The 17,360-nt window shown below is 41.8% G+C and overlaps 1 protein-coding gene across 1 annotated transcript in view; it reads right to left on the bottom strand.

The window, feature by feature from the left end:
- egfra (epidermal growth factor receptor a (erythroblastic leukemia viral (v-erb-b) oncogene homolog, avian)) overlaps nucleotides 1-17,360 on the bottom strand; it is a 53,081-nt gene that overhangs the window by 28,803 nt on the left and 6,918 nt on the right. Inside the window, exons 2-3 of the mRNA XM_086129083.1 lie at nucleotides 850-1,001; nucleotides 84-270 (exon numbers count right to left, since the gene is read on the bottom strand). Of these exons, the coding sequence (XP_085985209.1) occupies nucleotides 84-270; nucleotides 850-1,001 (339 nt within the window). The remainder of the gene's footprint in view (nucleotides 1-83; nucleotides 271-849; nucleotides 1,002-17,360) is intronic.

The following is a 17,360-nucleotide window of genomic DNA, read 5'->3' as shown; positions in this document are numbered from 1 at the left end:
GGAAAAGACAAACCACAATTAGAATGTCAACTTTAATGAAGTGATCGTTCTCTAAGACAAAGCGCTAATGTGCTGGCACAGACCTGTGAGGCTGCTCAGAAGGAGCTCACTGGTGCCCAGACCCAAGACTTTGTCGTAATTGGCCAACACGGTAAGGGCGAAGCTTCCCTCGTACAGCGAGTGACCACGAATGATGCGCAGGTTGTCCAGCGAGATCCTGGATGCAGTGTTGAGGGCGATGAGCACATAGCCGCCCACTTCTTCTATCGTCTGTAGAAGCAAAAACATTAAATGTGCTTTCAGATAACCACGACTGGTTGGGTATAGCTTTTTTATTTTTTATTTTAACTATTCTTGATTATTTTTGTTGCTAAAAAACTTCTGCTCCACACTTCAACCCATTTATCAGTAATATTTAGTAAAATTGTGGAAATGTGAATATTCATGTCATATATCCATCCATTTTCTAATCCGCTTATCCATCTGCAAGAAAAATGTTAATTGATAAAAAGAAGCATTTTTTTGAAGAATTTAATTGTGGAGAATAATTAATTTTGTACTCTTTCATGAAAAAAACGTTTTAATCTGAATATAATAGTCATATCCTTTTGAGCAAAGTAATACTAGAAATAATAATAGGAATAAAAAAAATGTTTTTTCAGACAATGTTCTACTTTTACATGAAAAAATTTGTTTTAAGAGATTAAAGACAAACTCTTATGAGATCTTTTGGGGGGGGGGGGAATCTATTCTCTGGGATTCAATTTTAAAGAATAGTCATTTTTGTGTTGGGGAGGTTGTAAGCTGTAAAAGGAGAAAAATGAACACAGAAGAGAAATATATTTTTACCCTGAGGAAGGACAAGTCATGGTGTTCCTCCATGTAAGTGACCTCCAGGTTCTCCAGGACCACAGTGCAGTTGCTGTAGGTTTTTACCATGTTCAGGTAGTGATCCTCTTTGGAGCCCAGCAAGTTTAAGCGGTTGGTGATGCCTTGGCACACTGCCGGGAAAAATACAAACAATCATCTGTAACTATGGGGCAATGCCACTAATGACTGTGGCCTGTATTGCTATCAGTCACTGACATTACAAGCACGCACGCACACACCAACAGAGTGTCTAAATAAGGATAAGTGCTGAACGAGGCTTCCATTGTAGCGCGAGCCGGTCCGACGAGTTCTGACCGGCCCAAGGCAGGAGTCACCCCGTGCTGTGTAACCCCCTCCGCCAGCAACACACACTGCCATACATTCACTCATATTACCGACCGGCACATTTAGTAACTGTGTAATGAATTTCTTTGGCTGGCACTTTTAAAGTGGAGATTTATGGTTATACAAAAAGCGCCAGCAAGCAAAGACTCTTCCAGATGTGTAGTGGAAATCACGGTATTGCCGTACTCTGAAGTCTCCCAGGCAGCATTCCACAACAGGTTAGCACTTGACTGCCAAACAGATCAAACCATAAAGTCAGCACTTCTTGTAGATTTTATTAGAAAGGGGGAAGAAAAATAGAAACAATTTGAGAGAAAAAAATTTACTATGATAATGAAGTTACAATGTTCTTGGAAAAAGACATAATGACCAAAACACAAAGTTCCTAGAAGCCATCCATCCATCCATTTTCCGAACCGCTTGATCCTCACTAGGGTCGCGGGGGGTGCTGGAGCCCATCCCAGCCATCTCCGGGCAGTAGGCGGGGGACACACAATTGAGAAAATAATTGTCTTCCCCTAGAACAAAAAATTTAAATTGTCGTATGATATGGAGTCAGTTTGAAGTCATATTTGTTGTCACAGGCCAGGCCTCAACTTTAGAAGCCATACACACGATGAGAGGGCGCCCAAGTGGACACTAATACATGCCCCCTCACATGCACGCTGTCTTTAATATCGCAGAATCCATTTTAATCTGATTATTCCATGAACGGACGGGATCAGTGGTATAATACTCGATTCTAAAAATATTCAACAGCTGCAGGCCTACTCTAAATTAGGTTCAGTAGGAAAAACACTAAAATTTCACCTGATGCATATGCAAACAACTTCATTGCACTGATTGAGCGGGAATTAGGAGGTAAACATCTGCCTGCCGTCATCCTCCCTCTCCCTCCTCATTAGCTGCTCCCTGAGGGCCCCTGCTGACACGAACCGGGCCAACCGTCCACGACAACCGAAGGCACACTAGGAAGCTTTAAATTAATTAGGGGAGCCACGTAAGATGCAATTTGTGTTGTAATTAGTCCTCAAGCCAAAGCACAATAAGTAAACGGTGTGTCCGGTAAATATGTACACATGGCACAGCTGCTTTCTCTGATTACTACGTTATTCTGATTTACGACAAACGGCGGGGAAAACCGGGTAACGTCAACACACATGCCCCACCGACGAATCGGTTAGCTGCGCAAGTGGGGGTGGCAGCAAGAAACAAGCAAAGCCACCTCTGCTTGGCGTTCCTGATTTCATAACGGGCCCTGCAGGTGGTAAAGGGCCTGATTGCCTGGGACCATAAAGTCACTTCCTTATTAGGCCGGCAGGCAGAAAACAAGGTCAGACTGTATCAACACACAGGCCACCGCAAGCTTTCCTCACTGGGCTGCTTAGATTTTACTCATCTGGACCCAACGGCTGCACAATATAGCAACACCGCAAAATTCAGACTCTGAGTATATTCAAGCTACATTATTAAATATCACTGTTCGTCATCTCTGTCAAGGCTGGATGTGTTGTAAATGCAGTACTTCTTGTAATGCATATCAGAAGAAGAAGGTAGTGGGATCCAAGGACTGTGGAACATATATCCTCAAATTTGGTAATATTCCATTAAAAGTCATGCTTGTTTATCAGAGACTGGCATCTTTTGAGAATGAAGCACACCCATCAATAAATAAAAATCAAGAACAAAACCTAACATTATGAGAAAAAAGTGGGAATATTAGACAAAGCTATAATTTTACAAGAACAATATTATGGAAAATCTGATTTTGTTGAACTCTAACAAGAAAACGGCCTTTTTAGAAGAAAATAGCATGAAGGAAAAAAAATCCCCCCAAAATGTAACATTCAAAATCCAAAATTCTTGTCATGTCATTTGGAAATCATAATCTTAACAGGAAGAAAAAAGAAAAAAAATCATTTGATAATTAAACTGAACCTATTAAAAAAAATCATGAATTATTTCCTGACCAAGGTATTTATGTATTTATTTATTACCTTTTTACTCATCAAATGAAATTTTAATCTAATAGTTTTTTCTACTTAAGGTGATGGATATTATTTTATTTTTAATACAATGCATTGGAGTGTATTTGTATGTTTGTCTTGACGGGTTTTCTTTATTATTTCACGATTTCTTTTAACATCATAGACTTTCTTGTTGCTCAAGTGCTTTAAAAATATACAGTAATAACGAAAAAAAAAAAAAACATTGTGAAATGGAATGCTAGTGTACCTTTTAAAAACGTGGCCAGCGAGGGTACATTGTGCAGGTTTGCTCAATTACGGCGAGTACAAGACAAGGACTTGTATTGTAGTTGAAACACTTTGGTGTTTTCCACTAAACACATTTGACTCAAAAGTACCTGTCACCCAGTACATGGGCGGGGCTTGTGCTGACGTCAGGAACAGTGCAACAGAGACAAATTACAAATTAGCCATTGCTTCACTTCCTGCCGCTGCGCTGCCTTCACATGGAGTTAAAGGCAACCGAGGCAAGGAGTGGCTCCGAGAACAGTGTGTGTGCATTGAGATTATTGACCCTGTGAGCAGCCAATATGATAAAGCGAACCATCTTTACTATGATTAATTGCAGAGTCACACAGGTGTGTCCTCAGGGATTTACGTTGGAAGTCAAGGCTGTGGGCCAAGTACCGGTATTTGTTTCTCAGGGCGACAATATCTGGCAGTGTGTGTGTACCTGTGTTCACAAAAATTGTATCAGGCTGCTTTGGATGAACAAGTAAGCGGAAGGAAAAAGACCCCTTGAAAAATATCCGTGTGTCTTCAAAAAATTGCACTTTTTCATGTTTTGCAAAAATATTGAAAAATGACTGAGGCAATTACGATATTTGGCTGACAAGATGTCCCAAGAAAAGACACAATGTTATAAAAAGTTGTCATACTATAAGAGGGGGGAAAAAAAACTTGACCTTAGAATGATTACGTTGTCAACTTCCAAAAAGGCATTATCACAAAATTAATATTTTTTTTTAGAAAATCATGGGTGTTTTCCAATTTTTCGATGAATAAATTAGTATTAATGTGATTTTCTTTGGGTGGTTGTTTTTAGAGATAAAGGTCCTAACCGTCAAGACGTCATAATTCTAGAAGAATATGGCTGTAATATTATGAGGAAAAAGTATTTTGGGGGAAAATGTAATTCTGAGGGGACAAGCTAACTTTTAAGAGAAGAAAATTACAATAATACCAAAAAGTAACTATGTGGTAAGTAACATTACAAATAAAATTTCTTTGTAAAAAAAAAAAAAGTTCCTATCTTATAAAAGTTGTAATTGTATGAAACTGAATTTACAATAATCACATACTGGAATAAATTATCTAAAAGCAAATGCAGGTGAAAATCATTTTAAGAAAAAAACAATTCCGAGGAGAAAGTAATAAATTTACAGAAAAGTATTTTCCAAAACATAGTTATTTTCCAAGGAGGAAGTCATAATTTTACGAGAGTTAAGTAAATATGGCAAAATGTTTATCTGAATAGAGTAGTCACCGTTCTTCTGGGGAAATCAATTGCAGCGTAAAGCATGTGAAATGTTAAACTTAAAATGGAAAAATGCATACGAACAAACTCGTCGACTGGCTTCACGCAATCATATTTTGCCGTGCTAAAGGTTGAGTGAACGCTGGCGCGTTTTGGCTGCCGCTGCTCAACCCGTATTGTTTTGTGTTTTTTGTTATTGTAAAGTGTCCTTGGGTGTCTTGAAAGGCGCTTATAAATAAAATTTATTATTATTATTATAAAGTGAACAAAATGCAAATGTGTGCATGAGAAGCGTAACGGTCAACTGGCACACTGCAAACTTCCCCAATGTTTCCAACAAGGCTAGTGCGCAGGCCTGCGTGCGAATTCTCGCGATCATGCAAGTAGTGTCAATTTATCTGATCTTCTTCCATCTGTCACCCAAAATGGATTCTAATCACCAAGTGGATACTGCAGCAAGCAAAACTGAACTGTGATAACTGGGAGATTTACTGGAAACGCTGCAGCAGCCAGATAACTCAAAAGCTCATTTCTGCAACGGCTCAAGTGGGTCATAAATACAAGTTTCTCTCGGTCTGAATTACACTTTGTGCAAAACTGTGCATTTTCAGACAAACCAATGAAAGTCTACAAATTCAAACCTCGGCTTTGATGGGTTACAACCAACACGCAATAAGCTGTCAAGAGCCGTCCAATGATTTCTTTTGGACATCCAATCCACACTGAAATCCAAGCTCGTTTTATGAGCGGACCGCTTCCTCTTGCCCGCGAGCTGCAATTGAATTACGCTGCATCCAGAGGCCGCTCATTCAATTATGTGTAAACATATAGTGTACATAATCAAAGGAGGATGCTAACTGCCATTCTTGTTGATTTGCCAGTCAACAGCATTAGCGTTATGTAACCTGTGCCTTCAGTCTGACAGTAAATTGCCTCGTTGAATAATCAGAATAATCACACCGTCTTCATCTTCTAAGATGTCCTGTCTATGACAGTACATCAAAACATCATCATCTGTCTTTTGGGGCAGCTGTTGATTCATGTGTAATGCACATTACTGCCCCCTACAGAACTGCAGTGGACCGACTCACTTGGAGATCAGCGAGGGCTTCTCAAAGGTATCAATATCCTAGATGCTGGAAACGGGAAATACATTCTTCCTTTATGAGGGAGCTGCCTCGGGCCCTGACAACAAACGTCTCTGAGTCTCGGAAAGGGAAGAAAAAGGTGGGAGGAGTGCAATAAAGGACGGGAGGGAAAAAAAGAAACCCAAGCCTTCTATGACATGTCAGGAAGTTGCTCTTTGCGCTTGATCCGCTCCAGGCGGCTACCCTGTGATGCCGGACCAGATGGTAGTTGATTCTCGTCTCCGGGGAAAGAGGAGGATGGACGGAATTATGTACAACTCTGGGCAGGAAGTGAGAGAAAAGATTTCCAAAGTAGAAAAGCAGGGTCATAGATGTCATCCTTCGATTGTTTGTTGCTATTCTATATGTAGCGCCGTCAGCAAGGTTATCAAAAGACAATGCTGAAAAATGAACCACTTGCTTTTGCAACATCTAGGCGGGATTATTGCAGCTCTCTCTTCGCAGGCTGACACTGCAAGTGATAAGGTAATTTAAAATCCCTTCCTCGCCTATTAAAAATTAAAAAATAAATAAATAAATAAATACTTTCAGAATCCTCCAGTTGTGCGACTGCATCGTACTTTTCAGACTATGTTTATTGGATAGATATTGTGTGCCTATCCTCCTGACTACCAGGAAAAAAAATGTTGTCCAATCACATTTATTTTGAAATTCCCCAATCTATGTGAAGTAATTGGACTACTCCAAAAGAAATTCCACTACAGAAGACATTTTAAAACACTTGAATACGAGGGTCAAATACCCTTAAAAGAACTCAAACAACACTTTAACGTGTTCATAAGAGTCTTATAAATAAAATGCCAACAGCATTTCAAGACAAAATGTGTTTGATAAAAAGTATTACTTTTCCTCTTGCAATAAAAAGTGCTTGCACTGAAGGAAGCCATTTTCTTCTATTGAGAAGTCAAAGTAACAAAGCCCCACCCCCTACAGATTTGGTATCATTGGAAAGCACTGAATGTCCTCTTTAGAGCACAAAAGTTAATGCGATTGGATGCACTGGGTGGGAGATATTTAGATTCACAAATGTCCTCTACAGGGGACAAATTTGAAAGACTGGTAATCAGGACGATAAAATAGGTTTAGACTGGGTGCCACGTGCTTTTGTTCACCTGTCAAATGGATAAGAGAAGGCGCTCCTCTGAAGGTTGGGGGGGGGGGAAAGTTTAAACATCGTTAGTCAATATGGTGATTGGTGGTTGTGTGTGAAATGCTATATTGGTTGATAGTTCAACAGCTGTAAACAAGTCAATACACTCACTGGGTACTTTCAAATTCCTGACTCGCCATTATTCAAGCCTGCTCATTTTATGCTAGGTTGCTGTTGGAAGCTGGCTGTGTCATTTAGCTCTCGGTCGCACACACCGCAATGATATTGTTCCACATTTTACCATTTGAAAGGCGCGACCAGAAATGCTCAGCATCAGGCTAGTAGGACTACATTTTCCATTATTCTTAGACGTGGAAGCAGCAAGTAGTTCTAGGTCCAGTATAAGGAAAACTTGTACACCAGCTCGCGTTTTGATGCATGAAAGTACACAGGAGAAAATCTGAATAAAAGACGAGTAATGAAAAAGCAACATCCATTCACAAGGCCAGGCACTCCAGACCTTTATTGAGCCAAGGCACATATTTTAAGTCCGCAAAATCTCATGGCACACCACCAAACAAAAGTGTCACAAAAAGTGGAGACAGATGTCAGTTATATACTTTCTGCCATCGAAGAGAAAGATCATTTATTTGTCATGTCTGTCACGAGAAGTTGCTGGAATAGATGGATGAATAAATATACACTATTTGTTATAAAGAAATAATTTTCTGAACAATTAAGTGAAATGTAATTATTTCCCACGACACACCTTCAGCGATCTCACGGGACAATAAAGTGCCCTGGCACACTCTTTGGGAATCACTGCACAAGGCGCACCGGATTACAAGGCGCTCCGTCGATTTTTGAGAAAATTAATTTTAAGATGGTTTGAAATATATTAAGCTGTCACACAAATGATAGTGAATCTGTTACTGAATCCTGAGAAGCTACCGTAACTCTCGCTTCGCAGGCCGCTCAAGCAACTAGCTGAAGAAGACTCTCCATCTGGTCCAAAATGCTGCTGCCTGACAAATTTAGAAATTATTACAAATTTACTTTTTTTTCTCTCATCGGACCTTTGTTCTGCACAATAACTACGAAGCTGGGTATATTCCTGGTTGTTCTCGTGGGGAATGAGGGAAGTGGGGGGTGATCAGTCATGGTTCAACTGCAAGTGGGCTGAAGCTGTTGGTTGTGTAGTCAAACTTTAATTCTTTGGAATCTTTAGCTTTGGACAAAGGCTAACCTATGAACATGTCAGGGTCTTTCCCCTGAAGACTAACCATGGGTCATAAACAAGCCCATTGAAGGAGTCTGTGAAGAACAGTCTGAGAAAAGCTCAAGGAGACCAAACAAAGATGATGGGTTTCAAAGTGTATGAGCCACTGCAGATGCTCTTGGCTGAGCTGATTTAATGTTTGGGGCTTTAACTCATCTTGAGGAAGCTGGATTTCAAAGGCAACGCACAAGCATGGACCCATGTCAAGAATGACTTGTAAAATACGCACAGTAATCCCTCACCAGAACAAGGTTCATCTGTCACGGCTTCGCTGTTTCACAGATTTTTTTCGTGCATTTTTTTTTCGTAGTGCATTGTGTTCTGCATCCTGATTGGCTAAGGAACTGGAGACTAATGTCAACAATCTCCGTGCCTCATCGCTTACTAACCTGATGTTACCAAATTTCCTCCATGACAAAACCCACAAATGTCGACCAAACATTCTGTACAATACAGTATTTCTAAAACCTGTCGGTTGTTTGGAAGAAAACGATATTTTTGTTTTTCTTAAATCCTTGGCCAGAGTACAGGTTTAATCTTTACTGTGTGTATATATATACACACACACACACACACACTTTATAGATATATATATAGAAGTCAAGATGGCACCCGAGTAGGCAGCCGTCGGCAAGTGCTCTCATGAGCCTTGCTTTTTTTGTTGTTTTTGTGTTTGTTTTGTCACTTTGTGTTGTTGTTACGTCGTGTGGACCTGATGTGGACTTTTTTCAGCATTTTTTTGGCCATGACATTCATCGAGGAGGAGACTCTGTGCTCGGTGGTTGCGCCTTCTCGGCAGCATGGGTATACCAGCACTGTTTTTGACTGGGACGAATGTCGGCGCCATTTGACTGTCGTTGCTGGACAGTCCCGGGGCGCTTGTGTCTTGCGCCTGTAATGGGCAGCATTTTTCACAGCCCCGCTTTGTTCAGCGGAGAGATCGGTGCTGTTGAACGGTCTGCGGCTGGATGGATGTAAGTCTTGAGGAGCCGACGATGAGAAGAAAGGAGCGTTAGCGCGGAGCGCCGATGCGGATTTGGAACTGGGAGTCGCGGCTTGGAGTTTGAAGCGGATTACGTGGGACAGGAGAAATTAACTAATCTCTTTTCGTCAATGGACGCTACAGCTTCGTGTTTGCTTTCAAAACTTAGCTTGTAGCAGACGTGTGCACATTTTCAGCATGACGTCTCTGATCCACTGGTGAAAGGACACTTTGATCCTCTCCTCTTTCATCTAGAACTGCTTCAGACAACAAAGTGTATGCAGAAAAGTGGTGAAGATTGCACGACTGTCTGTGTCCTATGTGTTGTGTTGTGTTGTGTTATTTTTGTTATTTTGACTTCAAAATGGCGCCGCGAGAGTGGCTGCCTTTCCAGCAGCTCCTATATTTTGTTGTTCTACTTCTTCCTCTCATAACTTTGCTGCTGTGAATTGGGAATGTCTCCACTGCGAGACTAATAAAGGTTTTCTTATCTTATCTTAGAGAGATAGAGAGAGAGAGAGAGAGAGAGAGAGAGAGAGAGAGAGAGAGAGAGAGAGAGAGAGAGAGAGAGAGAGAGAGAGAGAGAGAGAGAGAAACTAAAAAATAGAGATGACTTCTTGACGGATTTCACTCGTCATAGGTTCTTTGTGGAACATCACTGTGGCAATAAATGAGGGATTACTGCAACACGTAATACATAATACCCAAATCCTGGCTTCTCCAATTTCTAGCGTCAATGGCTGGCTTTTTGGAATCTGTCGGTTTGGTGATCTTGTTCGGCATTTGTGGAGTTCCGCGGCCTTGAGATACAGTTTGTATTGGATTTACAAATAGCAGATACAGTATTTTTTTTTCATTTAAACTACAGTATTAATTTTTTCATCTATGACATGAATTACGCTAAATGCCATCAAGTTGAATTGGGGCCCCTCACTCTGGAGAACCTTTCCCTTCATTATTCAACGCATCAACAAAATCAAAAACTGTAAAACCAAGCCGACTGACAGCAGAGACGCCTAAATATTGACTGGAAGAGCAGTTAGCAGCCGAAGAGCCAGATATGTCCTACAGGAGTTCTCCCAACCACTCAATGTTCAGAAAAACAAGGCAAGTGAGCGAGGGAGAAACGTTTCGTTTTCAATGATTAATTCCACAGTTATTGACTCACTGGATGCTCTTTTGTTGGTTATCATTTGAGCTGCTGGGGTGAATTATCAACACACAATGTGTAACCAGGGATTCTCTGCTTCAATGACAGTGGGGGACAAATCCACCTTATTGTGAGTGTGCCGGGCCCCCAAGTTCATTTACTTGTATGAAGTATACACAGCTGGGCCCAACTCCTCAGTGTAGTATGTCATCAGTCAGATAAATCTCCCCCAAGTCCATTAGCCCCACAAACAATCTCACTCCTGTGCTATTCAAAACTCACACAATGCCCCCCCCCCCCCCGGCCCAATTGAAAATTTCAATAATGCACCCAGCATTCTCTTTTGAAAACAGCCCGCTTCCTTCCCAACATCCAGCACACATTCTCCCGGCCAAGAACCCCCCACCCCATCCACCTTTCCCTGTTAAAGCCATACGCCATACTCCTCTTCGTTCCCACAGGAAGCAAGAGAGGAAGGCCGGCAGAGGGAGTGGGCGGCCAGCACGCTCCTGCTAACTCACTCCTCGACCCTCCCGCCGCCTCCCTAAAAAAAAAAAAAAACTCCCTCAAACTGTCACAGAGGCATGAGCAGGGGAGGAAAAACAACAACCACGGGCAAAAGTGGGACGCGTATGTTTCACACACGCGATTTCGCCAGCTGTGATTTGGGAATCCCCTGTTGGTTTGCTTTAAGCATTCCTGGTCTGAGGCCCAGGTTGGAGCACATCAACACAACAGGAGCGACAGATAACTCCTCAACTCCAGCTAACCAAAAAGCGATAATCAGCCTTTTCCACTTGAAGAGCTTTCTTATTTTTAGAAACGAGCGCTGACAGGCTCATTTGTGCCGACAGTTCAGCCGGTGCTTCGGCGACTCATCCTCGTCACAAGAGGCCCCATAAAAGGAATATTCCGCAAAAAGCCCCCGGGAAGGTTGGAGAGAGCGAGCTTTACTCAGCCCTTACTCACCATCTCGACCCCTACTTTACACAGCAGTGGCCCATTAAATTGAGTCGATGCTTCTGCGAGAATGGCTCACAACACCCGAGGAACGACTATCTTTTCTTTCCTGTTCAAGACAGCTTTTGTTCTCACCAAAACTGTGACCAATTTCATTTGCGCAAGCAAGCAAAGAAGAGAGTTTGGAGCAAGCGGCCTCCTCATGACACATCAAGCTGATATGTTTGTCATGCAGTGGCATGCCCCTGCCAAGACTCGTGGGGCGGGGTGGGGGTGCTCTCCGTTAAAATCAACTGTTTTACACCAGAGCCGTGTGAAGAAGAGCAACGGAGGACTGGCAATCAGTGCTGCGTGTTGGAAAAGTAAAGCATTTATAGTCATCGCTGATTCGTGTGGTGACAAGACATCTGACTCTGGCAGCAGCACGTTAGAATGCCTGGCGATGTAGAAAAGCAACGCAAAGAGTTATTATGGAACAGGAAATGAGCTCTTGCAATAGTTCTGGTTAAACTCTGGTTAACCAATCGATGGCTATTTTGATCATCAGAGAAACTTTATTTCATGTTTCTGTAGAGGGAGGACGATCATTTCCACAAATAAAAACAGAGTTGGACTGGGTCGAGTCAATAAAAATATTTTGTGAGTACACGCCAAAGAAAAACTGCCTTGTGGAAAAAGAAAGCTCTTGTTGGTGACAGCGTGAGCAAGGCGATCAAAAAGTTGCAAAAATGACCAAAAGCAATTCATCTTTTAAATGACAATGTGCCGTTCCACTTTATGAATGTTTTTAGACAGAAAGGGACAAATTTCCCTGGATTAGTATGCCAAAATCAACCAATGAGTTAGAAAGGAAAAAAAAAGAAGAGAGAATGAGAATTTTCCCATGTTATCATGGAAGAAGAGCTGTAGTTCCCCTCCTTAGTTAAAGCTAATGAGCAATAAATAGCTCTAGAGTTGTAATAGGTTCTAAAATTATCCTTTCACTGAATTTCTGCATTCAATTACGTTGATTCTTAACCACACACTGGTTAAAAAGAAAAAAAGTAGGTATACCAGATTAAGAATGGATTAATTTCAATGGGAAACATTACCTGGAATTATGAATTTTTCAGGTTAAAAATAAAATCACTGAACCAATTTAACTGGTAACTCAAAGTTCCACAGTACTACGACTACTACTACTACTACTACTACTAATAATAATAATATCGGTCCATAGTAAAGCAAAGTCCCGCCTTCCTGCCGTCATTACTGTAGTGTCAGTAATCATGTAGTTTGCTAAAAAGTGTAAGTTGGGAGTGCAGAAGTGGAGAATTTAACACAATTTAGACTGTAATTTTACATAAACAATTCAACTATCATAGAAGATATTACGCTCTGGTAACAAAACTTGCCCAACACACTGCAGGCAATGCATGCCTCAGCTTCTTTCATCCATTGTTATGAGAGGTGGGGGTGTTAGCCTCGCCCGACGCCTCAAAACAATCACAGTTGACAAAGTCCCCCCAAAACAAAACGGGATGACAGATGATGGCTGTTGTTTCAGGCAGGAACACACTGAGGGGCTTTTGCTCCACTGCTTCACATCAGTCATCACACGTAGCAGACAAGTTTCAACCTACGTCATGTTATAGTCACTGTCTTTTCCTTTGGTCGGCACTCGGCCAATAAATTCTATCACCATATCGTCGCTGCTGCAATTCTCAGCAGAGATTTAAAACCCTTTTTGAAACTTTACTAGATACTACAAGGTACTTTTTCAAGTACCGGTACCTCATGAGCTGGAGTTCGAAGCGGGCAGAAACTAAAACCCCCGCTAGCCAAACATGCTGGCATTAGCGTACCCTACTGCTGTAAATTACCTTAGCCCAGTGGTTCTCAATTATTTTCGTTCATGCCCCCCCAAGGAAGAGGAAAACATCTCGCGCCCCCCCCCCCCGCACGGCTATAAATAGTATCATTTGTCTATAAAATTGTTATAAGTACACCTTTGCATAATCCTTATTAACGTATAAGAGAATTTAAAAAAGTAAGAAATATGTATCAACTTTATGGACCAACCTACAATAAAGAATAGCTTTAGTAACTGGAACAGAAAAGATTTAAAGTGCATCTGAAATTCAAAAATAACATTAAATCCATAATTTAACATTAAATATTTTTTGACTGACCATGTCAAACCATACGATACGGAATTTTGAAGATTCTTCTGTGGTCGACATCACGCTCATGCTTACATGGGCGCCTCCCAGTGGTCATCTGACGACTACCTAAGCCTTATATAAATTGCAAATAAACATAGATGACTTTTTACTGTGTCGAACACCGGCAAAAAAAGAATTCATTCTTACTTCTTTTCAATAAAACTTAGTAGAGGGTTGGTACTTGGGCCAAGCAAGAACCTATGAGATTTCTGTGCCGATCAAGGCGTCTATTTGATTGTTTCGATGCTGCAGGCCACTTGCATTGGGGCTCAGTGGTGCAGTGACCAACCAGGTAGTTTGGTCAAATAGAAAGCATGCTATGCGTGGCATTGTGTTTCAGTTAACGCACCGACATTCTCAACGGCAACAGTTTCGGTCAGGAATGTTTTGACTTGGCACAGGTCTGTACTCAACTGAGTGCAATTCTAGTTGCTGTCATCTGCTGATAAAAACACCCATGCAGTTCGAACAAATCATGCAGAAATCGGATCTAAGAATAAATTAACTCTAGTTTAGTGGGTTGTTTGCAGGTCCATTGACCCAATAACCCTTATTTTATTATTATTTTTTTTTTAATCTTGTGAAAATTGCCTGGCCACCCGATTACTGAGATTTAGCTGGACACCTCACAAGGAGAATATATTTTTTTAAACCAGCCAATCAACTCAGTGGTGGATTGTTGATGGAGTGGAAACACTCCGGGTCAAGAGGACTAATCCCTCCCGCCTGGCACCGCTCCAGCTATGCACTCGAGGGTATTTGCACCACGGGGAACAGTCTTTCCCTTACCACAAAGCGTTCAGCATAAAGTGGTTTATTGTGGATATTAAAGTCAGAGTAGCAACATTGCTCATTCTCCGGAGTGTTTTTTTTTTTTTGGTTCTTTAAGAGTCAAGCAGTTGTAAGACAAAGGCAGACCATGTGCATATTATGTCATGCGAAAGTTAGCGCAACCTATTTTTATGGAACGAAACACCGCAAGGACTTTTTTCCTCCCCCCCATGCAGGCCTTCGGATTTAATCATGAAATCTTGTGGTAATGGAGAGGTTGCACCACAAGGAAATTAACTGAGTGCAATGAAGCACTGGTGTTTAAGCCTACAAGACAAATGAGAAAGCTACAACTTGAAGACATTGCAACACAATATGTTTTAGCACTGTGGGAGTTGATGGATCTCTCCAAATATGAAGTGACATTTTCCATCAGCTCATCTTTAAATAGCAGGAATTTAAAAAAAAAAAAAAACGGCAAAAAAAGACATTTTACACTGATGATGAAACACCGAGCTCATAATGTGCCGGAACCACTGCGAGAGACGGGATGACATCTTGTTTTCTTCCCCCGCAACACACAGTCAAATTATACTGCCGGCAGCCCCTATCATTGCAATTCACTGCTCAAGAAATAACACTTTAGAAGTGCATGACAAGATAATTTGCTGGTGTATTTTTGTATCATGTCGGAAACAAAGCTTTAGGCGTGAGCCAAACTATCTAATGAAGTATTTTCCAAAGCCCTTAAAAAACACAGGGGGGCTATTGTCTTGCTGTGGTGGGTAACTTGCTTTTTAGTATCAACTAACCACCACTGATAAGCTGATTTTTATTGCTGACCACATGCCACATTTCATCATAAACTTTATGCCCCCCCCCCCCCTTACCACCGGCTTATCAAAGTGACAATGAGCTCAGTACCTTCGGGTCTCCTACACAACCTGCTGCAAGGATTATACGGCTGCTTATTGCCTCGGCTAGAATGGGAGGGATGGCATTCACAGACATCAAACCTCAATTCCAAGGACCACATTTTGGGATGTGCTTCAACAAAAACCCTGATGTCACTCGCCACTACGACAAAGAGTATGATGTGATCATGTGAACAAATCTTTCAGCACCTGGTTGCATCGTACCGTACACAAGAACTGGATTCATGCGACGGGCCAGAGTGATCGCATTCTCATCTAAAGCACCTGCTCACGCATGCTAACATGACAAAGTACGGTGAAGCCGGATGGTGGTCAACCGAGCTGTTTGTTTTCCTGTTGGAATGAATGGAAAGAATCTCTTCTAAGACCAAGCCTTTGTAACAGGACAAGAGAAAAGGATTAAAGTCTTTACTGCCATTCAAGTGTCAAGAAGCAAGTTTACCGCAGTTGACGGTAAGTAAGACGTTGAAACTAGAAAACACTGGGTTTAACATTGTTCAAGGTCATGTAAACTGAACCAGTGTGAAACATCTCAACTCTTATCAAATGTGTACCGTGATGCTCAAATGTATCGAAACCTTTTGGGGCTATGGAGTGAAGTGTCAGCAAAAAGCCAAAGAAAAAGCAAAACGCATGTGCAGAGCCAATCATTTCTCGCTGAATTGGCATCTGATAAGGTACGCTTCAGAGGATCCACGGCGTATAATACTATCGTCGTAGTTTAAAATGACTCTAGTGACCATTCGCAGCTTTCATGCGCGACCGTTGGAAGAAGCACTAAAAAAAGCACAAAAAGGCCTTTGACGGCATGAAAGCCGTCAACTAAACTGGGATGCCTTTCTCCTCTGTATGTGTTGACGGCGGGTTGTAAAGTCATGTCTACATGGCAAGTTAAGGTCACGCACAAGACAGATAAGTCTGTGTCAAAAAGGAAACAAAGTCCTGAATAAACCTTTTGTCTCCGTCTCAAGGTGGGGGTTGGGGGTGTCGGCGCTCTGCAGGGACGCCTTTCGGCTGCGCATTGGAGGACATTTTTGCTCATTCTCACAAGTCCAGTTTGGATGCCAAGCCAAACAAGAAAAGTGTAAGTCGAGAACCAACGCTTTGACTGCATGTTGTCAATGCCAGTCCTTGTCCAAGGAAGCGACAGGAGGTGGAGGCAATGAGAAACAGGAGCGCAGTGAATGAATGAATTCTACATGACTTTCAATGTAATTAGCCCAATTGGGAGCTCTATGAATGCACATAAGATGCATTTTCCTCACAATTTAAAACATTCCACAGGTCTGTGACATTATTGTAGCAGGCTGTACACCCCTTCATGCAACCCCCACTTTGGGTGGGGTTATTATGCAAATTTGCCATGCTGTTACCATAAGTAACATCTTTGAAGTGGGCAGATCGGAAAAAGTGTATGTCTTTTGTCTTTATTTCACCCTTGGTGGTTGGGCAGGCACTCCAGAGTCCCATCAAGTTGTATCAAAAACAATTACAAAGTACATTTTCCGTAAAAAAAATAAATAAAAAATCCCTTCTAATCTATCGCACATCAGAAACTATGCAGCCACCTATTCAACAGAAGTGAAAACAAGGAAATCTTGAGTGATATCTCAACACACCCTTGTAATGTACCGTGTAATGCACTAAGAAAACAAGTGGTGGTGGGAAGCGGAGGATGGGAGGGGGTTGTTGTCGGGGGGATAGTACAGGTTTTCAAAGGCAGTCTAGCGAATAAACCAAGACAGGCCCGATCAGGCACAGCATCATGAAGGATTTGAAATGGACGGCACTTCGATGTTGACACATCCACCGTGGCTGTCGAGTCAAGTCATCCTGAAGCTTACAGGACAGTGTAAAAATGTGGCTTCAAGCGAGAGAGTGAAGCCAAGATGATCGAAACGCCCTGGGGATGAAGAATCAAGACCTACATTTCATCCATCCAAAGAATTCAGAATTCAGGCAGAAACACACAACGTGTGAGTCCGAGCGTTCCGTTTCCAAAAGTGAGGGCCACACAAGAAGAAGGGTGGTGTTGCGGAGATCAGGTGCTTGAAAAAGCTGCTGAGTTGTTTGCTCTGCCATTGTTGTCCTCACCGTGGGAGATCCCTCCCCAGGACCGGCA

Source organism: Hippocampus guttulatus, chromosome 14 (assembly GCF_054856545.1).
Source record: "Hippocampus guttulatus isolate MCC_2025c chromosome 14, RoL_Hgut_1.0, whole genome shotgun sequence".
In the NCBI taxonomy this organism is placed as follows: Eukaryota; Metazoa; Chordata; class Actinopteri; order Syngnathiformes; family Syngnathidae; genus Hippocampus; species Hippocampus guttulatus.
This window is presented reverse-complemented; position numbering and strand designations above follow the sequence as displayed.